This window comes from Mobula birostris, chromosome 3 (assembly GCF_030028105.1).
Source record: "Mobula birostris isolate sMobBir1 chromosome 3, sMobBir1.hap1, whole genome shotgun sequence".
Lineage (NCBI taxonomy): Eukaryota > Metazoa > Chordata > Chondrichthyes > Myliobatiformes > Myliobatidae > Mobula > Mobula birostris.
In genome coordinates, this window is record NC_092372.1 from 49354451 (window position 1) to 49368000 (window position 13550).

Genomic DNA, 13550 nt, shown 5'->3' on the forward strand with positions numbered 1-13550 from the left:
GTAGGTCTGTAGTCTAGTGTAGTTTTTGTGTTGTTTTACGTAGTTCAGTGTAGTTTTTGTATTGTTTCATGTAGCACTATGGTCCTGAAAAACATTGTCTCGTTTTTACTGTGTACTGTACCAGCAGTTATGGTCGAAATGGCAATTAAAAAGTGACTTGACTTGACTTGACTTGAAGTGTGTTTCCTGCAACGGAGAGCAGCAAGATTCCTCGGTGGTTGTCGCATTCTTGTTGATTGCCCTTCCTCTTATAGAGGTGTGTGATGGATGCATCTTTAAGTTCCTGAGGAATCGATCCTAGCTTCCAAAAAGACTGGAACAACTCCGTGAGCTTTTCTGTAAGTACAGGACCACCAGCTTTGTAGATCTCTGCAGGTATGGCGTCTGCCCCTGGGGCTTTGCCACTGGATACCATACTGGTTGTTCTGGTAAATGCAATGCTGGGCACGGAATCCATTCAGACAGAACTTCAGAAACTATACTAGCAATTTCAGCACCTGGAATGCATAGATATCCTTATCAATATGAAGAGATAAGAAGTCAATTTTATTTCATTCAAATTTGCAGAATAAGAGAACAGTAATAGTTTTAGTATATATAGTTATCGACAAGTGCAAAACTTCAAGTATTCTACTCTAGTTCATTCACCTTGGAGAGCATTTTCAATAAGATATTTTGCCTAAAATTATCTGAAGTAGAGTCTTTATGTGATCAAAATCATTACTGTTGCAATATCATATAAACTTGCAATAAGTGAGTGTAAAGATTACATTGATGTCTAGAATATCAGGAAGGAGTTCTGTACTAATGTTAAAAAGAGACAAAGAGTATTCCCTCTAAAGAACGAATCATTTGCGCATCAATAGCATACTTGCGCATATGGAATTTAGATTCAGCATAAATGCATTTAAGTACTTGAAATACTTTGTACTATTTTAACATTAGAATTTGTGCCATGGCTATAGTAACAGTTTTTTCTAAAGGGCTACACATTTTCTGAGATATTTTGCAGAGACTTCTGTATTTTCACTGTGATATCAAGATCTCTCACTTCTGTATCTAAATGATTGTGCCATTACCCAAGTGGAAGGAGCTTTCAAATTTATGGTCTAATATTCTACTTTTTTCTCAAACTCTGAATCATATCATAATTTGAGAGTACCATGGGATTATTTTGCACACCTGCCAAGTTTCCAGCACTCTTGGTAGGACAGAAAAATAGCTGAACTAACACAATTTAAATTGCCTTATAATGCATCCCAACCCACTCTTCTGAAAATACACCATAGTGGTAAGGTGTTAGCTTTGACTCATTGATAGCACCTTCAAAAAATTTGATCATTCAAGCCCACTCCAAAGAATTAAGCACACATTATAGACTAACATTTTTGCAAAGTATTGACAGGGCACTACACTGCCATAAGTGCCATATTTCAAATAAAAATATTAAACATTGGCTCTATTTATTCTCTTGGTGAACTTTTAAAATCCCATGGCATTATTTAAAGAAGAACAAGATAGTTCTATTAGGTTTCTCTTCCTATCATATTTTCCTCAATTTAACTGATTAAAAACAGTGGATTATTTAAACAATTATGTCATCTCTGTGGAGCCTTACTGGATGTAATTTAACTGCTGCATTTGTCTATGTTATATTTCTGTTTATTTTTCAAAACTATTCATGAGTCATGAGGTACTTCTAATTATCCTACCCTGAAAGATTATAAATACAAGATTTCTTCATTGATTCACCTACTTCATCTGCTTTTGTTCCTTCTGCTGTTCAGTCTATCTTTAAAAAAAGAGAACTTTTCTTTTACCCTTTATTCTCCTCTTGCTAACTCTCCACAATGCTCAAGTACATTTAATACTTTAATATTACTCTCAGGGTGCTTGTGAGGCTACACTTGGAATATTGTGCATGGAGTTTTGCTGCCAGGCAATACTCTGTTGCATGAGGTGCAAGACTTCAATTTAATGTTTATATTGGTAAATAAACTTGCAGGAAACAGTCTTGGGATTTACACCAGAGTTTCTGGTAAACTTTTTCTAGGCCAGTGTATGTAATTTGGACAAGACAGGAAGATGAAGAAACTATCTAATGAATTGAAAAGGTTTTGGTTGCTGCATTGAAAGGACATGGATATAAATGGAAGTTATTGATGCTGATTTCGTTGGGTATTAGCAGCAGGTCCACATGGAACTGCTGTCATTACTCACTATAAATGCTAGCAGCTTTTGGAACTCCTTTGTGAATACAAAATCCCCAGCAGCAGAGCAGGAGCTTGGTGTGATTCCCCAGCACAATTTGGGAAGACTGCTTTTGGATGAAGTTTGTGGAGAAGAAAATTGTTTCCTTAAATTATTCCTCCTTTTTTTAATGTTTTTAATTATTTACTAATGCTTTGAAATGATTTTAGATTTTTAAAAAATCTTCATTTTTAGTGGTTTTTTTGACATTTTTGAATACCTGGCCATCTAGGAGCATTGAAAACCCTTGAACTTTTGGAAAGCTGGCAAAGTTTAAGTTCAGGTTTCCGGAGCAATTATGTACAAGACTTATTCCAGCTTGTCTGCTTGACACAATTATATTGTTTGAGGACCTGACCTAGATCAGGTCCTCAACGTCCTATTCCAAGAACATGTCCACCAACAAAATCAATTTGCTGAAACAGGAAGAGGTAGTTTCAAGGAACACAGGTCTGGGAAACATGGGCAATGAGTGTGGGGAGCAAGCTTGGGAAATTTTGAATGGTAGTGATTCAGCTGTCTCACTGAGAGAGGACTGAAGATCTGAGCATTGACTGTGTGGATCTGTAGGAAGTTTTTTGAATGTACATTGCAGTCATCAACAAGGTAAGGGTTGGATGATCAATGAAGAAAAAAGTTGATACAAAGAAGGAGTGGAATGTGAAGAGGGGCCTTGAACTGGTGCAAAGACATAAAACAAGCAATTTTGAGTGTTGCAATGTTTAAAAACAAAAGATTTTAAGAATTATTTTAGAACTTGGTTTTACCTGAAAATATCAGAGTGCTTCTTGAACTTATGGATAGTAATAAATAATGGCATATGTTTCTAATACTTCATTCTTTTTTATATAGCTCTGAATTTCTAAGCAATTGCTTTGAACTCGTCCTTGTAGTTGATTTTATTGCTGAGAAAATTAATTGCTTATGTAAATATTTTTTCATGCAGCGAAGAGCTACGCAGAGAAGCACGTCAGTTAAAACGAGAACTGTTGGCGGCAAAACTGAAAAAGGCAGACCATCTGAAAAAGGAAGAAACAGAATCAAAAGGTAGAATTAAGAATATATTTATAAAAACCATTAAGTTTTTTTTCTAATGGGTGGTTTGAAAATCAGTAAACGACAAATAATATGGCAATTGTAAATCAGAATCGGGTTTTATATCACTGGCATACGTTGTGAAATTTGTAGTCTTTGTGGAAGCAGTATAATGCAATACATAATAAAGAAAAAACACTGGAATTACAGTAAGTACAGTTAGGTTTTAGAAAAAGCATATGAAACTCTGGAGTAATGCTTTCTACAAAAACTGTTTGGAGTCAGGTGTTCCAATCAATGAGATGAGATTGGAGGTATGGATTGTAGAAATGCCCTGCCATATAAAAAAGACACAGAAAGCTAGGTTACTGACAGAGCCAGCTCTTCTGAAGAAAGATCTGTTTATGTGCACCATGCCTCGATCAAAACAACCTTCGCAGGATCTTATAAGAAGAACTGTAGATACATGAAGCTGGAAAAGGCTACAAAAGCATTCCTAAAGACTTGAGTGTTCATCAGTCCAGAGTAAGAGTAATTGTCTATAAATGGAGGAAATTCAGTACTGTTGCCACTCTCCCTAGGATCACACCAAGGGCACGACGTGCAATGCTGAAGGAGGTGAAAAAGAATCAGAGTAACAGCAAAATAGCTGCAGAAATCTCTAGAACTTGCTAATGTATCTGTTCATGTGTCCATTATAAGAAAAACACTGAATAAGAACAGTATTCATGGAAGGACACCACGGAGGAACTAACTGCTCTCCAAAAAAAAACATTGCTGCACATCTCAAGTTTGCAAAAGACGACCTAGATGATCCACAATGTTTCTGGGACAGCGTTCTCTGGACAGATGAGAAAAACGTTGAAATTTTTGGTAGAAATACATAATGCTATGTTTGGAGGGGAAAAGGTACTGCACACCCACACCAAAACCTTATCCCAACTATGAAGCATTGTGGAAGGAACATCATGGTTTGGGATGCTTTGCTGCCTTTGGGCTTGAACAGCTTGCAGTCATTGAGGGAACAATGAATTCAAAACTTTATCAACACATTTTGCAGGAGAATGTCAGAGTCCTTCACTTGAAGTTTAACAGAAGTTAGAACAAGACAGTGATCAGAAACACAAGAGTAAATCAACAACAGACTGCTTTAAGAAGAAGAAAATTCATGTTTTAGATTGTCAGAGTCCAGGCCTTAACCCAATTGAGATGCTGTGGCATGACCTGAAGAGGGCTTTTCATGCAAGCTATTTGAGAAATATTGATGTTCTGAAACAGTTTGTTTGGAGAAATGACATAGCAATCCAGAAATTACCTGTGCCACACACCAGTGAGGGTAGAAACAGAATGATCTGGCAGATAAATATGTGGCTGAGAAGCTGGTGCGGGGTAGGGCTTCAGGTTCTTAGATCATTGGGATCTTTTCTGAGGGTGTTATGACCTTGTTCAATAGATAGATAGATATACTTTATTAATCCCGACGAAACCAAGTTTCCCTCGGGATTAATAAAGTATATCTATCTATCTATTGAACAATAGTGTTGTATATTTGGATTTTCAGAAGACCTTTATCAGGGTGCCACACATGAGGCTGCCTACCAAACTAAGAGCCTATGGTATAACAGGAAAATTACTAGCATGGTTAGAGCATTGGCTGATTGGTAGGGGACAGCAAGTGGAAATAAAAGGTTCCTTTTCTGGTTGGCTGCCAGTGACCAGCGGTGTTTCACAGGGGTCAGAGTTGGGACCGCTTCTTTTTATTCTGTATATAGATGATGGAATAGATGGCTTTGTTGCCAAGTATGATGATTAGTGGAGATGCAGGTAATGTTGAGGAAACAGGAAGGCTGCGGACGAATTTAGATATATTAGGAGAATGGACAAGAATATGGCAAATGAAATGTTAGAAAATGCACAGTTGTGCACTTTGGTAGTAGAAATAAAAGTGCAGAGTATTTTCTAACTGCGGAGAAAAATCAAAAAATCTGAGATGCAAAGGAACTTGGGAGTCCTTGTGCAGAACGCCCTAAACATTAACATGCAAGTTAAGTCGGTGGAGAGGAATGCAAATGCAATGTTAGCATTCATTTCAAGAGGCCTAGAATCACCTTGAGTATTGTGAACAGTTTTGGTCTCCTTATCTAAGAAAAGTTGTGTTGGCATTGGAGAGGGTTCAGAGGAAGCTCACAAGGATGATTCCAGGAATGAAATGGTTATCAGATGAGGAACGTTTGATGGGTCTGGGCCTTTATTGGCTGGAATTTAGTCAAGTCAAGTCAAGTCACTTTTATTGTCATTTTGACCATAACTGCTGGTACAGTACGCAGTAAAAACGAGACAATGTTTTTCAGGACCACGGTGCTACATGAACAATACAAAAACTACACTGAACTACTTAAAAAAACACTAGACTACAGACCTACCCAGGACTGCATAAAGTGCACAAAACAGTGCAGGCATTACAATAAATAATAAACAAGACAATATGCACAGCAGGGGGCAGTAGGTTGGTGTCAGTCCAGGCTGTGGGTATTGAGGGGTCTGATGACTTGGAGGAAGAAACTGTTACATAGTCTGGTCGTGAGAGCTGGAATACTTTGGTGCCTTTTGCCAGATGACAGGAGGGAGAAGAGTTTGTATGAGGGGTGCGTGGGGTCCTTCGTAAAGCTGTTTGCTTTACGGATGCAGCGTGTGGTGTAGATGTCTCTAATGGCGGGAAGAGAGACCCCGATGATCTTCTCAGCTGACCTCACTATCCGCTGCAGGGACTTGCGATCCGAGATGGTGCAATTTCCGAACCAGGCAGTGATGCAGTTGCTCAGGATGTTCTCAATACAACCTCTGTAGAATGTGGTGAGCATGGGGGTGGGAGATGGACTTTTCTCAGCCTTTGCAGAAAGTAGAGATGCTGCTGGGCCTTCTTTGCTATGGAGCTGGTGTTGAGGGACCAGGTGAGATTCTGCGCCAGGTGAACACCAAGAAATGTGGTGCTCTTAATGATCTCTACGGAGGAGTCATCAATGTTCAGCGGAGAGTGGTTGTTCCGTGTCCTCCTGAAGTCAACAACCATCTCTTTTGTTTTGTTCACATTCAGAGACAAGTTGTTGAGCGGGGATCTCATTAAAACTATTCGAATGTTGAAAGGCCTAGACAGGGTAGATGTGGAAAGTGCGTTTCCCATGGTGCGGAAATCTGGGACAATAGGGCACAGCCTCAGGATAGAGGGTCAACCATTTAAAGCAGAGATGTGGAGAAATTTCCTTAGCCAGAAGGTAGTGAATTTGTTGCCACATGCAGCTGTGGAGGCCAGGTTGTTGAGTGTATTTAAGGCGAAGATTGATAGGTTCTTGATTGGCCATGGCATCAAAGTTTACAGGGAGAAGGCCGGGGAGTGGGGCTGAGGAGGGGGAGAAGTGAATCAGCCATGACTGAATGATAGAGCAGACTCGATAGGCTTAGTGGCCTAACTCTGCTCCTATGTCTTCTGGTATTACAGTCTTATGATGGAGCTGACTAAGCTTACAACTCTCTGCAGCCTTTTCCGATCTTGTGCTTTTGATCCCTCCTCCTTCCCCCTCCCCCATACCAGATGGTGGTGCAGCCATTTAGAATGTTCTCCATGGTACATCTGTAGAAATTTACAAAACATCAATAAATCAAATTGTTACCACTCCTAATCAGGCATGGCACTGCTTACCATTACCCTGGTTGGCAATTGAAATCTGACACACAAATTAAGCAAGCTGGGTTCTTGTACAATAATAAATATTCCATTCGCAGGCCATTCTGCACTTAATTTCGCAGTTATCAGCAATGTCTAGAGGTGGTTTAACTATTTTGAAACAGTATAACGTGCTTATTTGTTGCTAACTGTTCTCCCTGGTTATCGTTTGTAATGCTTGTGCTAACAATTAAATTGACAAAATTTATGTAGAGAAGTTCAAAAGTGTAATGCTGCTTCATTTGCACTCTGATTTCACAACATCCTAATGATTTGCTATACTTTCTGAGTGACTTAATTTTATCAATTTAAGTATTCTTGAGTAATTGCTTTTTTGAAAAAATCAATAAAGAACGTCCACGTGATCTCCTTTAATTTCTCAATTAAGACCATTATGTTAGCCTGATTTCTCTTTTAGCACTTTTGATCAAGATGCAGCTCCATGTGGCTAATCAAAGGTGCTTTTGTCTTTTTTAAATGTATGTTTTATGATTGCAAGACCCTGCTGGACATTAAGAACTTAAAGTACTGCAGGTCTGCCCCATCAGTGAGTTGCTCATTGGCAGAGATACTGAAGGAGTTGCATTTGGTGCAGATCGTGGTGCTGCCTGTGTCATTGAAGTATGTGCAGCTTACCAGTGAGTGATCATCTTAGTCCATTGCTTGTGATTGCAAGACCCTGTTGGACATGTTAATATGGAATGCTGCAAGTCCAACTCACTGTCCCCTTGGAGAATGGCGGGAGAGCTGTGTATCTTCAGTTGTAACGAGGACTAGACCTGAAGTCACTGTGTCACCTGTTCACAGCTGTCTAGGAGGGAGGCATCGGGGTCAGTGTCCTCTACCGGAGTGCCAGAGTTGGAGTGGTGTGGTGTATATGCTGAAGTCGGTGCTGCTGCCCAGTGTTCGCTTGGCAGAAGACAAGATGTATTGTGTTCAACTGCTGTATTTACTACTGTCTTATCTGCGCTGTGTGTGCCTTGTGCTATGTACAGCTATTGATTTTGTGTTTTGCACCTTGGCCCCGGAGTAATGCTGTTTCGTTTGGCTGTATTCATGAGTATTCGTGTATGATTGAATGATAAGTAAACTTGAACTTTAGCACAAGGACTTTTAACATGTTGTCTCTGAATTATTAGCCTATATATTTCTGAGTTGTAAAGATGATGAGGTGAAGGTTTATGAATCTAGGTTAAGTAAATAGACAAGGACATAGAGGTAGTATATAATATGGAAAAATGTGAGGTTTACCACTCTGGTAGAAATAAAAGATCTTCGTATTTTATAAAGAATGAAAGATTGAACAGTGTTCAGAGGAACAGGGAATTCTTAATTGTGAATCACTAAAAGTTAACATGCAGGTTTGACAAACAATTAGGAATGCAAATACTGTATCAGTCTTCATTGTAAGAGGTGTTGAGATCAAAAGTAAAGATGAGTCACTGCTCTTATAATGGCCCTTGTGAAATTATTGAAAATTGTGAACAGGTTTCTTCTTCATACTATATCAAAGGAAAATATAACTACAATTAAAGGAGTGCAATTAAAATTCAGTGTAATGTTTCTTGAGATGTAGGGGAGGTTGTATAAATGGATAGATTAAACGAGGTGTAGGGTAATGTTGTTTGAGATTAAACAGACTAGGCCTGTAGTCTCTAGTAGAAGAATTAGAGGTGATCTCATAGAAACATCTAAAATTCCAGCGGAGCTGTCTAGAAGTTAACTCAAAATAAAGGATCGAGAGTGGGATGAGGTGAAATATATTCCACCAGATAGCGATGAATCTTTGGAATTTTCTATCCAAGAAGGCTGTGTATCTTCAAGACTGTGATCAATGCATTGTTTGTGCAGGAAAGTGGTGTTGAGTTAGAAGATCAGCCTTGCTTGTACTGTATAGTGAAGCAGGCATAAGCAGTTGAATGGGCTACTCCTATTTCTATAGCTTATGTTTTTATGATAAATATCATTCAGATAATGTAAGTTTACAGTGCAATTGTAATTTGATATGCTGTAACTATAGAATGCTTGGAAAGAATGTTTGAATGGTTCCTATAGGTCTCTCCAACAGCATTCTCTTCTTCATAGCTTGCTCAACATTTAGACTAATTAATAGATATTGACAATTTTGATTAATCAATAGCTCAGTCGTTCTTGTCCTCAAGAATGAAATAAAAATATTAAAAGTGCAGACAATGAAATAAAAACAGATAATACTAGAAAAGAATAAGCGGATCAGGCAGCATTTGTAAAAAGAGAAACAGTTAACATTTCAGGTTGGAAACTTCATAAAAACTGAAAAAGCAAGAAAGCTTAAGTAGCAAAAATATGGGAGGGCTTGGGCAATGGGTGTATCAAAAGCAATGTGTGTACTGAAAAGGATGATTTAGCCACTGAATGGGCATTTCCACTCCTTTGTGTAAAGTAATCTGTTGTTGGTTGTTAAATCTGGGTGATATTGTTTAGATTGGTGTACTGGGATGTGCGGAGCAGGCCAGAATATAAAAATGAGAGGGAAAATAAAGGGTGAAAATCAGTGGGGAAGAAGAAATTGCAAAGACAAATGGGGAGTCCTTTAGAAACATTAAGAAAGAGTAAGTTTATCTGAAGTTAGAGAATTCAGTATGGAGGCTGTAATGTATTCAGATAAAAATGAGATGTGGATGAGCTTTGAGTTTTTGCTAAGCCACATTTGTAACACTGAAGGAAGCCACAGACCACAAGATCACACTAGGAGTAGGGTAATGAAGAAAAATGCAGGGAACTGAAAGCTCAGGGTCACTCCTGACCTGGGCACAGGTATTCTGCAAAGCCATCACCAAATTTGAATTTGCTTTCACCAATGTAGAAGATACCACCTTCCGTTTTTACTTCAACTTTCAATCCATGTACTGCATTTAGTGAACTGGAGTCTGGGGCAACAAGCTGTCTGCTGGAGGAACTTACCAGGTGGAGCAGCATCTGTGGGAGAAAAGGAACTGTCACCTTTAGGGTCAAACTCCTACATCAGGCCAATTCCTTTCCTCCCACAGATGCTGTTTGACCCACTGAGTTTCTCCGGTAGCTTGTTTGGTACTGCATTTAGTGTTCACTCAGTGGCCCCTGTACAATCTTTTGAATGTCATTACTCCCCTTCCATCCCCCATTTTTTAATTGTTTATCCCTGATGCCCTCTTGAAAAAGCTATTTGTTGTCTTCAGTCATGTGGCTGGCAAAGCTTTAAAAATATTTGTCAGGCCCCAGTAATCTTCTCTCTTGCCACCCACAGCAGCCAGGAATACCTCCCTTTGGCCCTAATTGTTATTACAAATTTTAACAATTACATTTGTTTATCCACTTTAAAACCCATATTATGTTAATGATAAAATAATATGGGAGTTAATGACACATGCCCCCCCCGCCACTCCACCAATTTCTCCAACTACCTGACCATTTTAGATATAAATGCATGTACTTTAATCCTTTTGTAAAAGATGTGGAAACCAAGGAGAAAGCATTTGACTCAGCTAGTTTTTTTCAGCTATAAGGAGAGCTAGGTAACAGACGTAAAAGGAATGCTAGAATTTTTTATCAAATGTTTCTTCTGTGAAGCACATGGTAATAGCAACACAAGAGATTCTGCAGATGCTGGAAATCCAGATCAATACACAAAATACTCAAGGAACTTAGCAGATCAGGGGAATAAACAGTCGACATTTTGGGTCGAGATCCCTCATTAGTGTTGATGATGGTTTATTCCCCTCCGTAGAAGCTGCCTGACCTGCTAAGTTCCTCCAGCATTTTGTGTGTTGGGTGGATAGGAAGGATAGTTCAAATTCAACAGCATTACTATGTGTAATTGCTGGAAATACTCAGATTACATTCTTCTGTATCTCTTGGCAAGCATTTGACTCTGATACTTCCTGAATAAAGTTAGAATTCATGGTGGAAGTAATGGCTTGATTTTCTCAAAGACCTAGTGATAAGTATGATGTAGAACTCTTCTTTCCAGATGTCTGGTGCTCACAGATTTGAACTTCAGGATATTTCTGACATCCAACAATAACATCATTAAGCTGGCTCAGTTGCCAATCACATTTTATTCACGGCACCAAACCAGGAACTTAAAAACTCTCTTTTTAACTAATATTTCAAACATTTTTGTAAAGATTGGGCATGGACTTAAAATTTTGATAAAATTGAAATATCTTAATACACTCATACATACGAGGGGTGATTGATAAGTTTGTGGCCTAAGATAGATGGTGTCAATTTTAGAAAATCTAGCACTTTTATTTTTCCTACATTTACACACTTAGTCCAGCGGTCGTGGAGCATACGGATCCCTTTGTAGAAGTCGGTGTTTTGGACCTCCAGAAGTGGTCCACAGCAGGGGTAATTGATAAGTTCGTGGCCTAAGGTAGAAGGAGATGAGTTATTAACTTCAAACTTTCTGCATTTTCACTCAAAGAGTTGAACTGTACTTGCACATAACGAGAGCTGTATAACTCATCTCCTTTTACCTTAGGCCACAAACTTATCAATCACACCTGCTCTGGACCACCTGGAGGTCCAAAACGCTCTTGTTACATACACGTGCAGTTCAACTCTGACCGATAGTGCAGAAAGTTTGAAGTTAGTAACTCATCTCCTGCTACCTTAGGCCACAAACTTACCAATCACCGCTGCTGTGGACCACTTCTACAAAGAAGGGATCCGTATGCGCCATGACCGCTGGACTAAGTGTGTACATGTAGGAGGGGACTATGTTGAAAAATAAATGTGCTAGGTTTTCTAAAATTCACTCTTTCTACCTGAGGCCACGAACTTATCAATCACCCCTCATATTTTAATTTAGAAACTATTGCATTTTTGAGTCAATAGGTGTTAATTGTTAACATGTTTTTGATCTATTGTGATCTTAAAGCATTAAATATAGTTTAGTATTACATTTTAAAAATCAACTTCACCTTATCCAACAAGCCGTAATATTTTCATAGTTTATAAATACAGTGAATTCTGGCTAATTGGGCCATCGAGTAATGGGGTGATGGCTTATTTGGGATAACTCTTATAGAAAATAAAAGTAAACGAGAAAATATCTGAGATTCCCTTAGTTATTTGGGACACTGCTGCTAAATTGGAACAGAAAACTGTCGCCGAACAGTTTCTAACTAGTGTTAGTCACGTGTATTTGTGTGGCCGTTAGACATTACACTATGCTTAAAGCAAACAGTTTTTAAATTGTATCATTTGCGTGTGTTAATTTTCAAAAATCAGCGATTTTTGTCACTGATAGTTGGCAAGAAATAAGCAGTGAGACAATTCAGAACTGTTTTGTTCACTGTGGTTTCAAGCATTCAGGCTTGGGGATGAAAGAAACAGCCTTGAGTGAAAATGTAACCATTTTATTATTTCAACAAGTTAGGAACTACGAAGTATTTGAAGGTATTGACAATCATCTTGAAAGTTGTAATCAAGTGAAGATTTGGAGGATGCAATCAACATAAGCGTTGTTTGAAGACAGTCGGTTATCTGCACTAAGTGTCTGCACTGATTTGTTCATTTACTGTCCATTAGACCATAAGGCATAGTAGCAGAATTAGGCTACTTGGCCCTTTGAGTCTATACCCACATTCAATCATGGCTGATCCTTTTTTCCCCTACTTAGCTCCAATCCTCAGCCTTATCCCATATCCTTTGATGTTGTGGCCAATCAAGAACGTACCGATCTCCGCCTTAAATACTCCCAATGACCTGGCCTCCACAGCTGCCTGTGGTAACAAGTTCCACTAATTCACCACCCTCTGGCTAAAGAAATTTTTCCACATCTCTGTTTTAAATGGATGCCCCTCTATCCTGGGGCTGTGCCCTCTTGCCCTAGACTCCCCACTATGGGAAACATCTTTTCCACATCTACTCTGTCTAGGCCTTTCAACATTCAAAAGGTTTCAATGAGATCCCCCCCTCATTCTTCTAAATTTCAGCTAGTACAGCCCCAGAGCCACCAAACATTCCTCATATGATAACCCTTTCATTCCCAGAATCATCCTTGTGAACCTCCTTTGAACCCTTTCTAATGCCAGCACATCTCTTCTTAGATGAGGAGCCCAAAACTGTTCACAATACTCAAGGTGAGGCCTCACCAGTGCAGTCAATCAAAAGAACTCTGGGTGAAAACCTGTGTTGATAACTGTTAGTTTTATAGTACTATATTGGTAGCGTTCTAAATGGTTCTGAATTCCTCTTGAATACAGAATTTGTTACTCACTTAAACGGTAGTTTTTCTTTGTTTTTATACCTTTTTAACTATTTCCATGAAACTAATTAGGTCAAAATATATTACCTCATCTGTCTCAATTAACTTGGAATCCACTGTATCTCAAATTCTTGATTGCTCACTGATTGTACCAGAGAAAGCTGTAACATGTTATCTTGTGAAGGAATAGGGAATTACTGACAACTATTGGATTTCCACATTTAACTGTGTATTTGCATATTTTATAAATTGCTGAGACTTAACTCCATGAAGATGGTACAGATAACTTCACCATTGTTGACATCACAA

General features: G+C 38.7%; 1 protein-coding gene across 1 annotated transcript in view; it reads left to right on the forward strand.

Annotated features, from left to right (window-relative positions):
* Positions 1–13550, forward strand: part of cwc27 (CWC27 spliceosome associated cyclophilin) — a 155153-nt gene that overhangs the window by 85410 nt on the left and 56193 nt on the right. Inside the window, exon 11 of the mRNA XM_072252606.1 lies at positions 3197–3297. Coding sequence (XP_072108707.1) covers positions 3197–3297 — 101 coding nt within the window. The remainder of the gene's footprint in view (positions 1–3196; positions 3298–13550) is intronic.